Below are 13,791 nucleotides of genomic sequence, written 5' to 3' on the forward strand. Positions count from 1 at the left end.
TTTTTCGTTTCTTTCGTTTTACCAGTACTTCTTCCGGTGCAGAGGCCATAGTGACGGAAGGTCAATGTGCCCTTCCACACGTGTTGTGTCTTCTAGAAGTAGCTGTAAGTGAGGGACTCACATTTCGCTGTGTGTCGGCAAACTAATTTATTCTGTTGTTATACACCTGATTATTTTCAGACAGTCATGCTAAAGTCAGTAGTCCGCTCGGTGGGAGCTGCTGTCCGCCTCTCTTCAGCTACCACGTCCACAGCCCGGGCTCTGCCCCTCAGCTGCCCGACGCTGCGCTCTCCAAGCCCGGCAATAGCACGGCCCTTCACCCGGTCTCTGTGGATGCTGAACAGCAACTCGTCAGGATACAGACCCAAACTGTTCAGCTCCAAGGTGCTCAGCCCGTCGGTGTCCTGTAGATGTGGAGGACTGCACACAGAAGGTAACGCTTCATTTTACACGTTTTTGGACCAGCCAGCCGGCTAGCTAATGATAGCTTAGCTAAACGATGGCTATAGAGGCAAGACTTTAAAAATAATGCTCAGTTCATCGTGACATTTTATTTATACAGACGTTCCGCTGTTAAACAAGTAATTTGTCTCATTAACACTCAGCATCTTCTCATTGTGAAGCGCTAGCTTCACCTTGACAGACCATGAATGTCTGTTTCTAGAAAGACTGTCAAACCAGCTAACTATGAACTCAAAGATGGGATTAAAACTAATAATTGTCATTAGGAGGCCTGTTTGTGTGTGATATTAACATGTGATATTGTCGGCATCGGGTCTGAGGTTAAAAAAATGAGTCTTTGATCGATTGACAAATGTGGAGCACCTGTTCAATCCAAAGAATATTTATAACAGACGCAGTTACTGTTTAAGTTTAATCCAAGTCAACTGTCAGTTCATGTTTAACATGTTGGAAACAGTTCAACTTCTTATTTCAGTTGTGAATAATAAACATATCCTGACAAAAGAAACAGCACTGCGAGATATCTTACCATGATTAAATTATGTAACCTGTCTCATACTTTCTTCAGGTGACAAAGCGTTTGGAGACTTTCTGTCTGATGAAATCAAAGAAGAGAAGAAGATCCAGAAAAGCAAAACTCTACCCAAGATGTCTGGAGGATGGGAACTGGAGATGAATGGCACAGAAGCTAAGCTCTCAAGAAGTGTATCTGGAGAAAAGTAAGTAGGGGTCTATCACCTGTTGGATGTTTCTCGTTTTCCAATTATCAGCATAAACGCAGTGACATTGCAGAAGCTTATCAAAATAATGCCACAGTAAGAGCCAGAAAGCTGGCTATCACAGAGGCTACTTTGAAAGCTAATGTTGTTTATCACACTCTGGGTTTACTGTTGGGAAGCTTGGCCTCTCGCACCCCCTCCACCATTTCTTCATGCTGCTGCCATAAGGCAAACACTACAGAACCCCACTGGCCAGGAAAACATTTACAGAAAATCTTTCACCCCTCTGCAGTAGCTGCTCTTAATAACACAAAATAGACTGTACAGTGTTTTTAGTTATTTTATGTGTTTTGCTTGTTTTTGTTTGTTGTACTTTGTTTATTATGTGTGAGGGTGTTTTAAATGCTTGAATGTGATTTTTAAACTTTCTTACAACTGTGACAAAAGATGAATTTCTGTTTTTACTTGGAATAGACAATAAAATTATCTATCTTACTGATGCCTAGTAAAATAACATTTTTATTTTTTTTTAAAAAAATCAGCTTTGTCTCTGATGCAGCCGCCTCTCTGTCTGTAGTAACTCTGGTTTTAAACATTGTCCCAGCCACAGCACTGTCTGATTAATTACACATCTTGAGTAATAACCTCTTAACATATACATTTTAATACATAAAAACATTTCACATTTTCATATTTCATTTTATATTGGTTTTGAAAGCAATGCTTTTTGTCTCTGTAATTAGTAGCAATAACATATTGTTATATGATATATAATAACATATTGTACTGCAAAATCCGTGCCGTTCGAGTCTTGAAAGGCAGGCTGCCCCATTTACTCGATGGTTGTAGAGAATGTAATGCAGTGAATAAGCTCACGGAAGTACCTTCTCTTCACAGAATCACTGTCACATTTAACATCAACAACAGCATTCCTCCAAACTTTGAGGAGGAAGTAGAACAAGGACAGCAGAAACCAGCAGAAGAAGAGGTGAGACACAGAAAACATTCATACAGTATGGATGTAATTGTTTGAGATGTATTTAAAAATATACACAGTTGGCCCAAAAACTTGACTTAATAAAGTTGTTAACTTTGAAATTTGAATGTGAAATCAGTTATGTTTCTCTTTACAGCCTGAAATTGTGTCAACACCCAACTTTGTTGTTGAAGTAACGAAGCAAGCTGCAAAACATTCCCTAGTGTTTGACTGCCATTTTCCCGAAGACGAGGTAAAGAACAATGTCATATGTGAATATGTATCTTACAATAACTGAAATTTGGTAATACTTACCAATACCACTGAAATTCTGTGGTTTTCTAAACCATTTTCGATGCCACAGAATAAAAGACGCTAATGAAATGAAAATGTTTCACCATCAACGCTTTAATTTGCAAAGATTTGGAGTGGGGCTTTTGACGAATAAGTCGTAAATATGAAACACTCTGAAATTTAAAAAAAATCTAGTTTTTGATTAGAATCTTTACTGCAATGGCATTACAAATTATAGCTAACCTATGTGTAATAAATGTATGAAAAAATGTGAACATTACAGAAACCCAAGACATGTAGTGTTCAAGTATTTCAAACAAACCACACTGTGTTTTAAAAGTCACTCATCCAGTTTTCTTGTGAAGACTTTAATGTAAGTTTTTGGAGTATTTTCTGAGCTTCTGAAAAGCTTTGCATGTAGTTGGCTGTGTGTGTTGGTCGACTTTACGTCTGTCTCTCCTGCTCAACATCGTCCTCATGTCAGATATAAAAAAGACCATGACGGAGACCACAAAAACTGTTGCACATATTATGCTAACATAAACACATGCACCCCACTGTATGCTGGTAGCCTGCTAATGTTATCAGCAGCACCCAGCTCACATTATAATCTGTAGCCCAAACAAGCTAATAATATGCTTTGTGTGGCGCACTGCTGCAGCAGATGCAGCTATCACAGTTCAACAGATCACAGACGATAATAATAACATTTCAGGATTTTCACATTGTGCTGACAGGTTGGTAATATACAGTAATAGCTGAAACTCTGTCAACTTGATTGACTGAACAAATCTGGATGTCTGTCTTTGAGCTGCTGGTGTTGCTCGTGCACTATGTTAAGCAGCAGCAACGTGTCTTTAGGCGACCTCTTCAGATAATTAAGTATTTGAGTCAAACAGACAAGCTGAATTTACATTTTGTAGATGAGTCATGGAGAAGGAGAAGAGGAGAGCGATATCTTTGCCATTCGGGAGGTCAGTTTCCAGCCAGAGGGAGATACAGAGTGGAAAGAGACCTGCTACACACTCAACACAGACTCCCTGGACTGGGTAAGAGCTGAGACAGTCAACAAAAATGCCACTAGTTTAGTACGCATGACAATAGCTAATGAGGCTGAGGGTAGCTGTGCTCAAGGTGCTGTTGTTTTCCAGGCGCTCTATGACCACCTGATGGACTTCCTGGCTGACCGTGGGGTCGACAACACCTTCGCAGATGAACTGATGGAGCTGAGCACCGCCATCGAGCATCAAGAGTACATTAAGTTCCTGGAAGACCTCCAAGGCTTTGTCAAATGTAATTAATGTTAGACATAAGCTTGATTTCTGCTATTCTTCAACACACATCCAGGCAAAGTTGAAAGTACAATGATACAATAAAACTGAAGCACCGAGTGATTTATTGATGCACATTCAGTGCCACAAGAGATTGACGGCTTGCTTCAGTGTCCGTGACAGTTGTCACATTAATACTTGGCTACAAATGTGTTGTTTGTCAAAATGTGACTATTTTTCTGTAAGTTATGATAGTTTAAATATATGAAAGCCACAAATAATGAAGGTCAAAATGAGGTTCAGAAATCACGACTGTCAGACATTTCCCATTTTAGGGTTTCAGTCTAAGCTGCAGTGGTTTAAATGTGACTTGGTTGGCATTTCCAACCGTTGTCAAGCCATTAAAGAATTGGTCAAGTGAAATCAAAACAAAACTTCTAGTCAGAATCAGCCCTCATTTACGTATGTATATGACAGCGCCTGTTTGAGTCTTATTCATGGCTGGTTAAGCAGGAAAGTTCATATTGACTAATACTGATTTGACTTAGTCAAACTGTGATACATGATGTCTGAATTTCACGTGTTCAGAGGATGGAAGGTCAACATCTAATAAAACAATTTAATACCAACAGATTTTTGTTTGTTTGTTTTCCAAACCAAATAATTCAGACCATGTGTTCATGCTGCATTTAATAGAACAGAAAATAAACTTTACAATTCTAATATAATTTTAGCCCATTTTATAACTGACACAGTTTACACTTAGGCTTTTAGGCATAAAGTAAACCAACCAAGTGCATTGCTCTGTTAGTATTGGGGCAGAGACGAAAATGAGAGGTTGCATTTCTCTTTGTCAAAAAAATTCTGTCACCTTTGGAAATATCTTTGTTCAAGAGAAGCCTGCAAACATTTCAAAATTTCTAGTAACTATTTAGCCCTCCTTCAGGTAACACGTAGCAGGTAGACTAATACTTGTTCATGATATGTGAACATATTTCAATGTTTATGAATTACAGCTATTTGTGTATAAAAGCTACAGATGTTCAATTTGTCACCAGAAAACTCTGCTCTGGGTTTGTCCTTTCAGATTTGGGTGATGACCTGTTGTGTAACTCTGTCTTAAACAGTTACAGTGTCACTCTGAAGCTTGCAGAAGGAAAGTGAGAAGCACTGAGTTTGTTCCTCCCTCATTAACTCCACTGTGGGGTCCTGGAGCAAATCCTTCAGCCCTCACTGGTCCAGTAGAGGTGCTCAGACAGTGAGCAGCAGTTCAGTCAGATGTACTGTGCAGCTCCCAGCTGTGGGTGTGATCAGGGTGGTAAAGAAAAAGAGGTCTCTGTGAAAAACAATCCCTCATCGTACCTCTGCAAAGTAGCAATAGTTCACATACAATGGAAAAACTGCAGCCGTTTGTTATATTATTGGTATTACCGAGGTATCAGTGTGTTGTCAGCTTTTTGATATTTTCAAAGAGGAACGAGTAACCAAAGGAACAAAAGAAATGGAATTACTCAAGTAAAGTACAAGCAGTTGCAGTGTACTTCAGTACTTGACTAATTGTATTTTGTAATTGCATTCCACTTTTGGTTCTTTCAAAATAAAATGTTATCCAGGCTAAGAACAGCCTGACATATTGACAGTCCCACTTCAAAAGCTTCATTTTATGTTTTTAGAAGTTGGTCCTCTTGGATTCTGAAGGAGTCTGAAGCCAGCCTTTTTCCACTTTCTTTACTGTCTGTATGAATCAACCCCAAATCAGATTTTCCCCCTCATGCTGAACGGTTAGCAGTAGGGTCATTCGGTGTGGTTTCACCAGATGGTGGTTGCCACACCATTTTCAAATTAGTCCTAAATTTTTATGCCATTAGATAGTCACAAAAGTACTTTCAATGCAAAATTCTAGGCCTGTAGCTCAAATACTTTCTGAGTTGTGGGGGTCTGAAATTTTCAGAATTTGGGCTATAAAAAGCCTCGCCAGCGTTTTTCGCATCTTTCAGTGGTTATTTCTCAGCCTCTAGACACACCAGAGAGCTGTGAGTTGGTAAACAAGGCCTCTGCATGTAGCTAGTGCCCCACAAACATCCACAGGTGTTTCCCTACACTCTGCAGGCCATGGGGGCTTGCTAAAAATGGAAAAAATTAAGAAAAACTTACTCACGAGTGGGGTTTGGGACCTTAAAAGTACTAGAAATACTGCACAGAAGTGTTCTAACACCCCTGGGTTCCATTCTCCACAAACTTGTGTGATAACTTAGCAAACTGGAGCTTTCTAGGTACCTCAGTTTGGAAAATATGAGCTCCCAAAGTTGGACGAGATTTTTAATTGGCTGTTTTTGGTGGCAAAAATCTCAGTGTGGGACAGGTACCAGAGACCCCAAACAAACTTTTCCAAACTGAGGTACCTAGAAAGCTCCAGTTTGCTAAGTTATTACACAAGTTTGTGTAGAATGGAACCCAGGGGTGTTAGAACACTTCTGTGCAGCATTTCTAGTACTTTTAAGGTCCCAAACCCCCCTCGCGAGTAGGTTTTTCTTAATTTTTAGCATTTTTAGCAAGCCCCCACGGCCTGCAGAGTGTAGGGAAACACCTGTGGATGTTTGTGGGGCACTAGCTACATGCAGAGGCCTTGTTTGTTAAACTCACAGCTCTCTGGTGTGTCTAGAGGCTGAGAAATAACCACTTAAAGATGCAAAAAACGCTGGCGAGGCTTTTTATAGCCCAAATTCTGAAAATTTCAGACCCCCACAACTCAGAAAGTATTTGAGCTACAGGCCTAGAATTTTGCATAGAAAGTACTTTTGTCACTATCTAATGGAATGCAAATTTAGGACTAATTTGAAGATGGTGCAGCAACACCCCCAAGGAATATCTGGTCATTTCACCTGGAATGCCCCAGTATGTTCTTTAAATCCACTGTTGCAGTTTCTGTATCCCAAAACATTTGTTTGGTGGCAAAGAGCTCTCCACAGCACTGTGACTGGCTTTGCGAGACTTTAGTCACTGACTTTAGTGCTGATATGACAGGTGAGGTTTCCCTTTGAAGATTTTCATGCAGACCCTGTGTGTGAATCATGGCTGCAGAACAGTTTACCATGATGAAACCTTCCTGCAGATCCTCGGCAGTCATGTGGGGTGTTGCTTTGTCTTTCTGTCCAGCAAATGTGCCGTTTTATCGAAAGTTCTTCCTCTTACAGATTATTCTCTTGACTTTCACAGTTCTTCTTAACTGCCATGGCTAAGTGATATTTAATACAGCGGAACCTAGAATTAGAAGTGCTTTTGTATCATTTTATAGCTTCCTTCTGCTTTCCAGGCTAATAATTTGTTTCATTTTCAGATCCTCAGTCGGTTGCTAAGAGAAAACTGTTGAGTATTAATATGATCCGGGACACGGAGCTTGTTTGAACATTGCATGGTACATTAAAAAGGTGTTCTTGGGCATCAACAGTTTTGAGCATCAAGCACTTAATTTTTTTTTGTATTTTAGTGAATTTTCTTAGCCACGTTGTGCCTTTTCTTATAGAGAAATTTCCTTGAAAGAAAACAATTTACGCAAAATCGAGCATTATTCAAGTAAAATTTAAAAAATTGCTACTTTCATCTTTTAATTGGGGAAAGTGGCTTACTTAAATACATGACCCGTAAAATTCCAGTTGGAACAACTTAATACCTATTTAGGAGTAACTGACTTATGAACTTGTGTTCATGATACCGATCATTAAGTGGTACCTTTAAAAAAAGCCAATTTCCCATCCCAATGCAGTTTACTGATAAAAAGTAATTTTAGTTATCAAATGCAAACGGGCTGATATAAACTATGTGCTGCTTTATTTGTATATCTGTTTTTTAACCCAAACATCCCTTACAGAAAAATCAAGAATTGTTTTTAAAGTTTTTTTAGTACAAGGTTTTTCAGCTAAAAAGTGTTCAATTTTATATATGTTCAGTTGAAGAAGAAAAACGCAGCAGTGCATTACCATTTATAGAAAGGCACATTTTGAATGCCTATTTGCTACAGGGTTGAGTTTCTTTTCTTTCAAAAAATAAATAAAATAAAGATAAATGAATAAGTTTGTCACACAACTGCCCTCTATGGTATTAGTGGAAGTTAGTCTGGAGTAATTCAGGCACAGTAAGTCCTACAATAATCATAATATTGGGCATACTTGGAGGTTGACCTATTAATAATTCACCCCCAGTGGCTTCCCTCAAGGACTTTACCTCCAGGAGAAATTGACATAATGATAGTCTGTGGTGTTGCACAACAGTCCACATATCGTGGCCCAGAGGAGCTGAGCTGAGTGGGACAGCTGACAGACGAGGCGCTTCCTTCAGGAAATACTGGACCGTCTGAAGACAACAGCGGAGGGGGAGGGCTGGGGAGGACGCGGGAGTCAGCTGAGGAGAAAGTTCATAGTTTGGTGGACAGACTCTGCTGAATGAAGGCAGCATGGCGGGGAAAGCGCAGAGCCCGCTGCAGGACTCCTCAGAGTCGGACTCTGATTCGGAGGTCGGGCCGTGCCGGACCGCTCCGTCCTCCGGTCCTCCGCCCCGCAGCCAGGTCATCCACAGCGGACACTTCATGGTGTCTTCACCGCACAGCGACTCTGCGCCGCGGAGGAGGAAGAGCGGCGGGTCCCTGAGATACGACTTTGACACGGTGAACAGGACGTGGTGTCAGACGTACCGGTACGGGCCGCTCAGCTCCGGCAGCCTGAGCATAGACCCCACCCTGACCCGCCTGTTCGAGTGCATGTCCCTGGCCTACAGGTGGGTTCCTGCGGTCCAGTCAGGAGACACAACTACTGCACCTGCTCGTTAATGTCAACTATTATTCAGTGCAACCGTCTTTCATTCCATATTTATCCCCTGTAGTTCATTTGAGATCAGCACCAAATCTGAGTGCCTTATTTTGAGCTGACCTACAGTTCAACAAGAATAATCCTCACAGTGTATTTTCCTTTGTCTAAACAGTCCTCTGAGTTTTTAAAGTGCGTCCCACTTAGTTGTTATAGCATAGAATTGCTTTGCTCCACTGTACTTAATGCATGTTTTCAGAGCTGTAAACAGCCCACACAGTTGTCAAAGAGTTCTTCTTAAAATGATACGTGTTCCAGAAGATTTCCTTTCAGCACTGATCATTAGGTTTGCGTATTTATTTGGTCAGCCTCTTGCACAACGGCCTGGAAAATCTTCACTCAAAACTGGACTTTGAGTCTAGTTGGCAGGACTGGAAAGATTACAGTGTAACTGAGGGAAAGGAGATCAAGTCCTGAAATGATGCCCCAGACATGTTTTTACCGCTAGTGTCTTGTTTATTTGGAGATATCAGATAGCTACAGCCATTATAGATAGAAAGATAATACACAGAGAGTTGTATTTAAGGAAAAAAAAGATTTCTTGCTATGTAATTGTTCCTCATATCATCATCTAGTTTTTAGGTTTCTGGTTACAAATTACAAGAGATATGTGTTTGTGGAAATTGTAAGATGTTCATATGCATTGTCATTAACCTTTGGCCCAAAAAGAACATCATTCCTGCCAGTCATTGTGCCAGTTTTGCTTTTTTTTATCGTTTAATGGTAGTTACACAGTGAATTCTGAAATAGCGATGGTTGCCAGTAAAACTGACCACTAAATGAGCATTTTCATGAAGAACTGTACAGACAACAATCTTATAAACTGTTTTCAATTCATCAAAGTGCTTTATATGTAATGTATCATGTGAAACCAACAGCTCTGCTGTACAGTGTTTGTCATTGCCAGACTGGTGTGAATTGATTCTCCTAATAGGTTTTTTTTCACTAATTTGCTATTTTTGCTGTTTGGGAGCAAATCACATGCAGCCATGTCACTCCATTTAAAGCATGTTGAAAATGATACTCCTAGCTTCCTAGCAACTCCCTGAGCACTTCACATTAGGAGCCCTCTTCTCAGCACTCAGCAGGCAGAGGGATACTGAAAAAAAGAGCAAACAGTCTGGCAGTGTCGCAGGGAATAAGCTGATTGGGTGCTATTAGTCAAAATCAGGACAGGTTTCAGCAGGGCTGAGGCAGTGAAGCTACTCATTTTTTTCCTCATTGTTCTTCTAAAGAATGCTTTCTGCATGTCCGTCCCTCATGTTCCTCTTTTATAGTTTGCAACATAAACAGTACAAAAAGCAGGGCTTTGAAAGATTGCAAAAATAAAAGAATATTACATTTATTTATTTAGACAGATGTTGTGATATGGGTCAATTTTAGTGGACTTTTTTCATTTCTTTTCTGCTTAAATGTTTTATGTTGCTTTTGCTGCAATCTAAGGCAAACAAGCATGTTCTCTTACATCCTGGAAATACAATTTGTAGACTAGCAGCACAGTACGTCATCTATAATGATATGTACTGATATATTATCAGAAATGGCAGTTCCTTCGATCTGGATGCAAAACTGTGCAATATTGCAATTTTGATAATATTTCAATTAATTGTTCAACTCTACTTTGGACATATCAGATTTTCCATTAAAATCTTTTTTTGGTCTTTTTTCTTGCAGTGGTAGGATAGTCTCTCCCAAATGGAAGTCTTTTAAGGGTCTGCGGTTGCTGTGGAGGGATAAGATCCGTCTCAATAATGCGATCTGGAGAGCTTGGTTCATTCAGTGTGAGTGCACCACTCTTAACTCCACTCATTGCTGCTGCTACCTACAGGACTGAAGCTGATCATTATTTTCATCGTCAATTATTGTGTTCATTAATTTCTCAATTAGTTGCTTGGTAACTAAAATATTAGAAAAGGTAAAACCAAAACAAAAAAAAGTCCAGTCAGTGTTTCCCATACCCTAACACTACTTTTTCAAATGTCTTCAATTGTCCACAATACAAAGATATTCGGTTTACTGTCATGGAGGAAGAAGCAAATCAGAAAATTTAGATTTCTGGAGTCAAAAAATAAGTTTGATTTTTTTTCTTAGGAAATTAATCGATAGCTACTTGATAATTCATGTAATAGCTGGTACCTACACTGTATATCCAGCTATTCGATCATCTTTTAGCGTGAGTGACCGAGTATAAATGAGCAGTTGAAATAATAATCCACATTTCCTCCTGCAAACACTAAAGCAGCAGGGAACTGTCCACAGCAGCTGTAAATGTGCTGATTCTGTTGCTCCGTGTCTGCTGTGCTCAGATGTGGAGAAGAGGAAGAACCTAGTGTGTGGGTTTATCTCTCCGCTGGAAGGCTCGGAGGCAGATTCACATCGAAAGCCTGAAGTGAGTGGTTTAATGAAGTGCTTAAGTACAGGCTGGTATCTTTACCACTGTGTATGATTTCCTAACTTGGTGTTTCTCTAATGTCTTGTCAACAGGCAATTATATTAGAGGGCAGCTACTGGAAGCGAAGGATTGAGGTGGTGATCAAAGAGTATCACAAGTGGAGGATTTACTATAAGAAGAGGGTGGGCACTCATCTTTTACTCACTACATATTCATTGTGTGTCTGTCTGAAATAGCTCAGTAACTGTTGAAATGATAGCTGTGACTTTTGGTTCAGACATTCATGATCCCCAGAGGATAAATCTTAATGACTTCAGTGATCCACTGGCCTGAGTGCACCACAGTGTGAGTGATGTGTGTGGTTTTGAAATGTCAGAACTATGACAGAGGTCTGCAAACTTTTTAGCTCCTGAACCCCAAAATAATGGTGCCAGAGATTCAGGACCTCCACTGGGTGAACCATACAAACACAAGGACAACATGAAAGAAAACAACAGCCTTACAACCATAATATTAATGTACAGTGATTTATTATATGGTGTTGGCAGAATGCGTCAGTCCAGAGTAATCTCAATGCATAAGTGCTGTAATTAGTAAACTTGAGCTGTTTTCAGACGTGAATTCTTTTCAGTTAACCTGACCGTATCTGAACGTGTCAGCTTCATGTGTCAATGAGCAGCCTGCTCACTGTTCTCTAAACGTTTCATCAGCAATCTTTCTAATTAAGATCAAGTAACATTTCACTTTCAGCATGGCACAACTCTGAACTGCATGCCATCACGGTTTTTCCACATTTCAGCACCAATATTGGTCCAAAAACATCACAGAGAGCAAATGTTTATGCCAAAATCACGAACACTTTTCTTACTGACATTACTCTAAAATGTATTTGCTTTCCAAAAAATAAAACTTTACTGCAGTGAAATCAGAGACTAATACTAATCACTATCAAATAATTGACAGTCACTTATAATAAATGTAATTCAGATTTTGACAAAATCTTAACATCCATCCATCCATTCTCTATACACTGCTTTATCCTCACTAGGGTCGCGGGGGGTGCTGGAGCCTATCTCAGCTGACTCGGGCGAAGCCAGGGGACACCCTGGACAGGTCGCCAGTCTGTCGCAGGGTCACAGTTTATCAGCTGCAGTTAAATCATTTATTATATAGTGCTGTACTCAGCTTGATTCCTGAACTCCACCACAGCTGTCGGGATTGTGTTTTTATGTAATACACATTACTTGATGTTCTGTCCAGTCTCATGTGATTGACAAATATCATATGAGTGCTATGACTGTCACAGACTTCAGTAGAAATGTCTAAATGTTGCAGAGAGGATCATTACCTAAAAAAGAGACCGATGTCTGAATGACAAAGTGGCATCGCTTAAACTGATGGCCCTGTTACGTATCAAATGCTTGAAAAGGGCTGTATGGTATGGAGGAGCAACCGATTGTCATATTTTTCTTTTGTAACAATTATAGATTAAATGTACTATTTCAGATAGTTTTAAAATGTTACTTGACTTTTGGAAATCTTGTTGTGAACCCTGTTGGCATCTCATTAGGTCCTGACCCTCACTTTGGGAACCATTTTCATATTTCCTATTTGGTGACCATTGGGAGAATAACTTTGGCGAATTCTAACTCTATGTTTCCATATAGGTTGCACTTTGTGTTAAGAGCGAATTAGCAGATGTTATTGTACTAAAGCGTGGGACTAAAACGGTAAACAGTGCTGCATGCATGACTCTTGACTCCCATCAAACTGCTCACTGTTTCCCTTATTTTCTTTTACAGCTTCAGAAAAAGAAGGATGATATTCTGTCAATGCTGCAAGAGGTATGTATGGTCTTGTTCTATTGTTATTAGAATGTGTTTATCTGTTGGTTGTGGAAACACATGAAGGTAAACAAATATTGATTGTGATCGTTACGGCTGAAATTGACCCACTGATCCAGCCTACATGGTATGTGTTGGTGACGTGCTAGCATGTTTTACTTTTGAAGCATGTAGAATTAGCCTCCCTCAGTTAACTGGAGAAGAAAAGAGAGCAGAAAAGAGCTGAAATTGACAACAGCTTCCGTCATTCATCGCATTTGACATTTGTAGACAATTGACACACATTGATTGTCAGGGGTGACAATACCTCTAACAACCCTTTCACGTTTTTATCTCCATTCAAGCGAAATAGCTGCGAAGTTTAATGTCATTTAATCAAATCTGACCTACTTCCAGCAGTGCTTTGTAGAAGCCGAGCTGCAGAGGAACACTGGGTCAGAGAGTGACGCCAAGAGCGGCAGAAACAAGCCAACAAAGGCTTGGAGGTAAAGAGGAGAGCTAGCAGGCAGTGAGAGGGAGGGACTCTAGGGAAGCACCTCATTCACTCAGTGAGTGATGCAGCAGTCCGCAAGATGAGCCCCCCTTATATTTGTTTACATTCTGTAAAATGAGGTTTGGCATATTCACAAACGGTTTCTGTCTATCAGTAATTGTACTGGATTACTTTCATTCAGACAATGCTGGAATCAATAATCAAATACTTTACTGAAGTAAAAATACACATACACCAAACTAAAAGTACTCTTGCTTGAAAAATACTGCTTAAGTAAAAGTACTAAATTATTACTAGTAAAATGTAGTTATTCCCCTGAACACCAAAATCCGCCAGTGTGTTTGAAAATCATGGTACCTTGAGAATATTTCCAAAATCACGCCATTTATCAGAGCAGGAAACTGTAAAAAACAGAAAGAATCGTTGAATTTTCAACTTTCTGGTGGTCCTTGAACGTATCACGTGGTGTGCCGTTTCATCA

The 13,791-nt window shown here is 39.9% G+C and overlaps 2 protein-coding genes across 4 annotated transcripts in view; both read left to right on the top strand.

Annotated features, from left to right (window-relative positions):
• The first annotated feature begins 40 nt into the window (after window positions 1-40).
• On the top strand, window positions 41-4,353 carry c1qbp (complement component 1, q subcomponent binding protein). The gene is made up of 6 exons (XM_022205996.2): window positions 41-433; window positions 1,031-1,181; window positions 2,079-2,169; window positions 2,315-2,410; window positions 3,375-3,500; window positions 3,603-4,353. Exons 1-6 carry the CDS (start codon window positions 187-189, stop codon window positions 3,750-3,752), a joined length of 861 nt encoding a protein of 286 aa, XP_022061688.1. The 5' UTR covers window positions 41-186; the 3' UTR covers window positions 3,753-4,353.
• Window positions 4,354-7,752: 3,399 nt separating this feature from the next.
• The window catches only part of LOC110959217 (carbohydrate-responsive element-binding protein), a 30,823-nt gene continuing 24,784 nt past the window's right edge, over window positions 7,753-13,791 (top strand). Inside the window, exons 1-5 of one of the 3 annotated variants that reach the window (XR_007937243.1) lie at window positions 7,753-8,492; window positions 10,256-10,362; window positions 10,888-10,970; window positions 11,066-11,155; window positions 12,776-12,817. Coding sequence is in view for 2 of the 3 variants with exons in the window: in XM_051937765.1 (XP_051793725.1) it covers window positions 8,173-8,492; window positions 10,256-10,362; window positions 10,888-10,970; window positions 11,066-11,155; window positions 12,776-12,817 (642 nt within the window). In the remaining variant the exon portion in view is untranslated. The remainder of the gene's footprint in view (window positions 8,493-10,255; window positions 10,363-10,887; window positions 10,971-11,065; window positions 11,156-12,775; window positions 12,818-13,791) is intronic. The other 2 variants (XM_051937765.1, XM_051937766.1) reach the window with 2 other exon arrangements.

The sequence above is a fragment of the Acanthochromis polyacanthus genome, chromosome 17, assembly GCF_021347895.1.
Source record: "Acanthochromis polyacanthus isolate Apoly-LR-REF ecotype Palm Island chromosome 17, KAUST_Apoly_ChrSc, whole genome shotgun sequence".
Lineage (NCBI taxonomy): Eukaryota > Metazoa > Chordata > Actinopteri > Pomacentridae > Acanthochromis > Acanthochromis polyacanthus.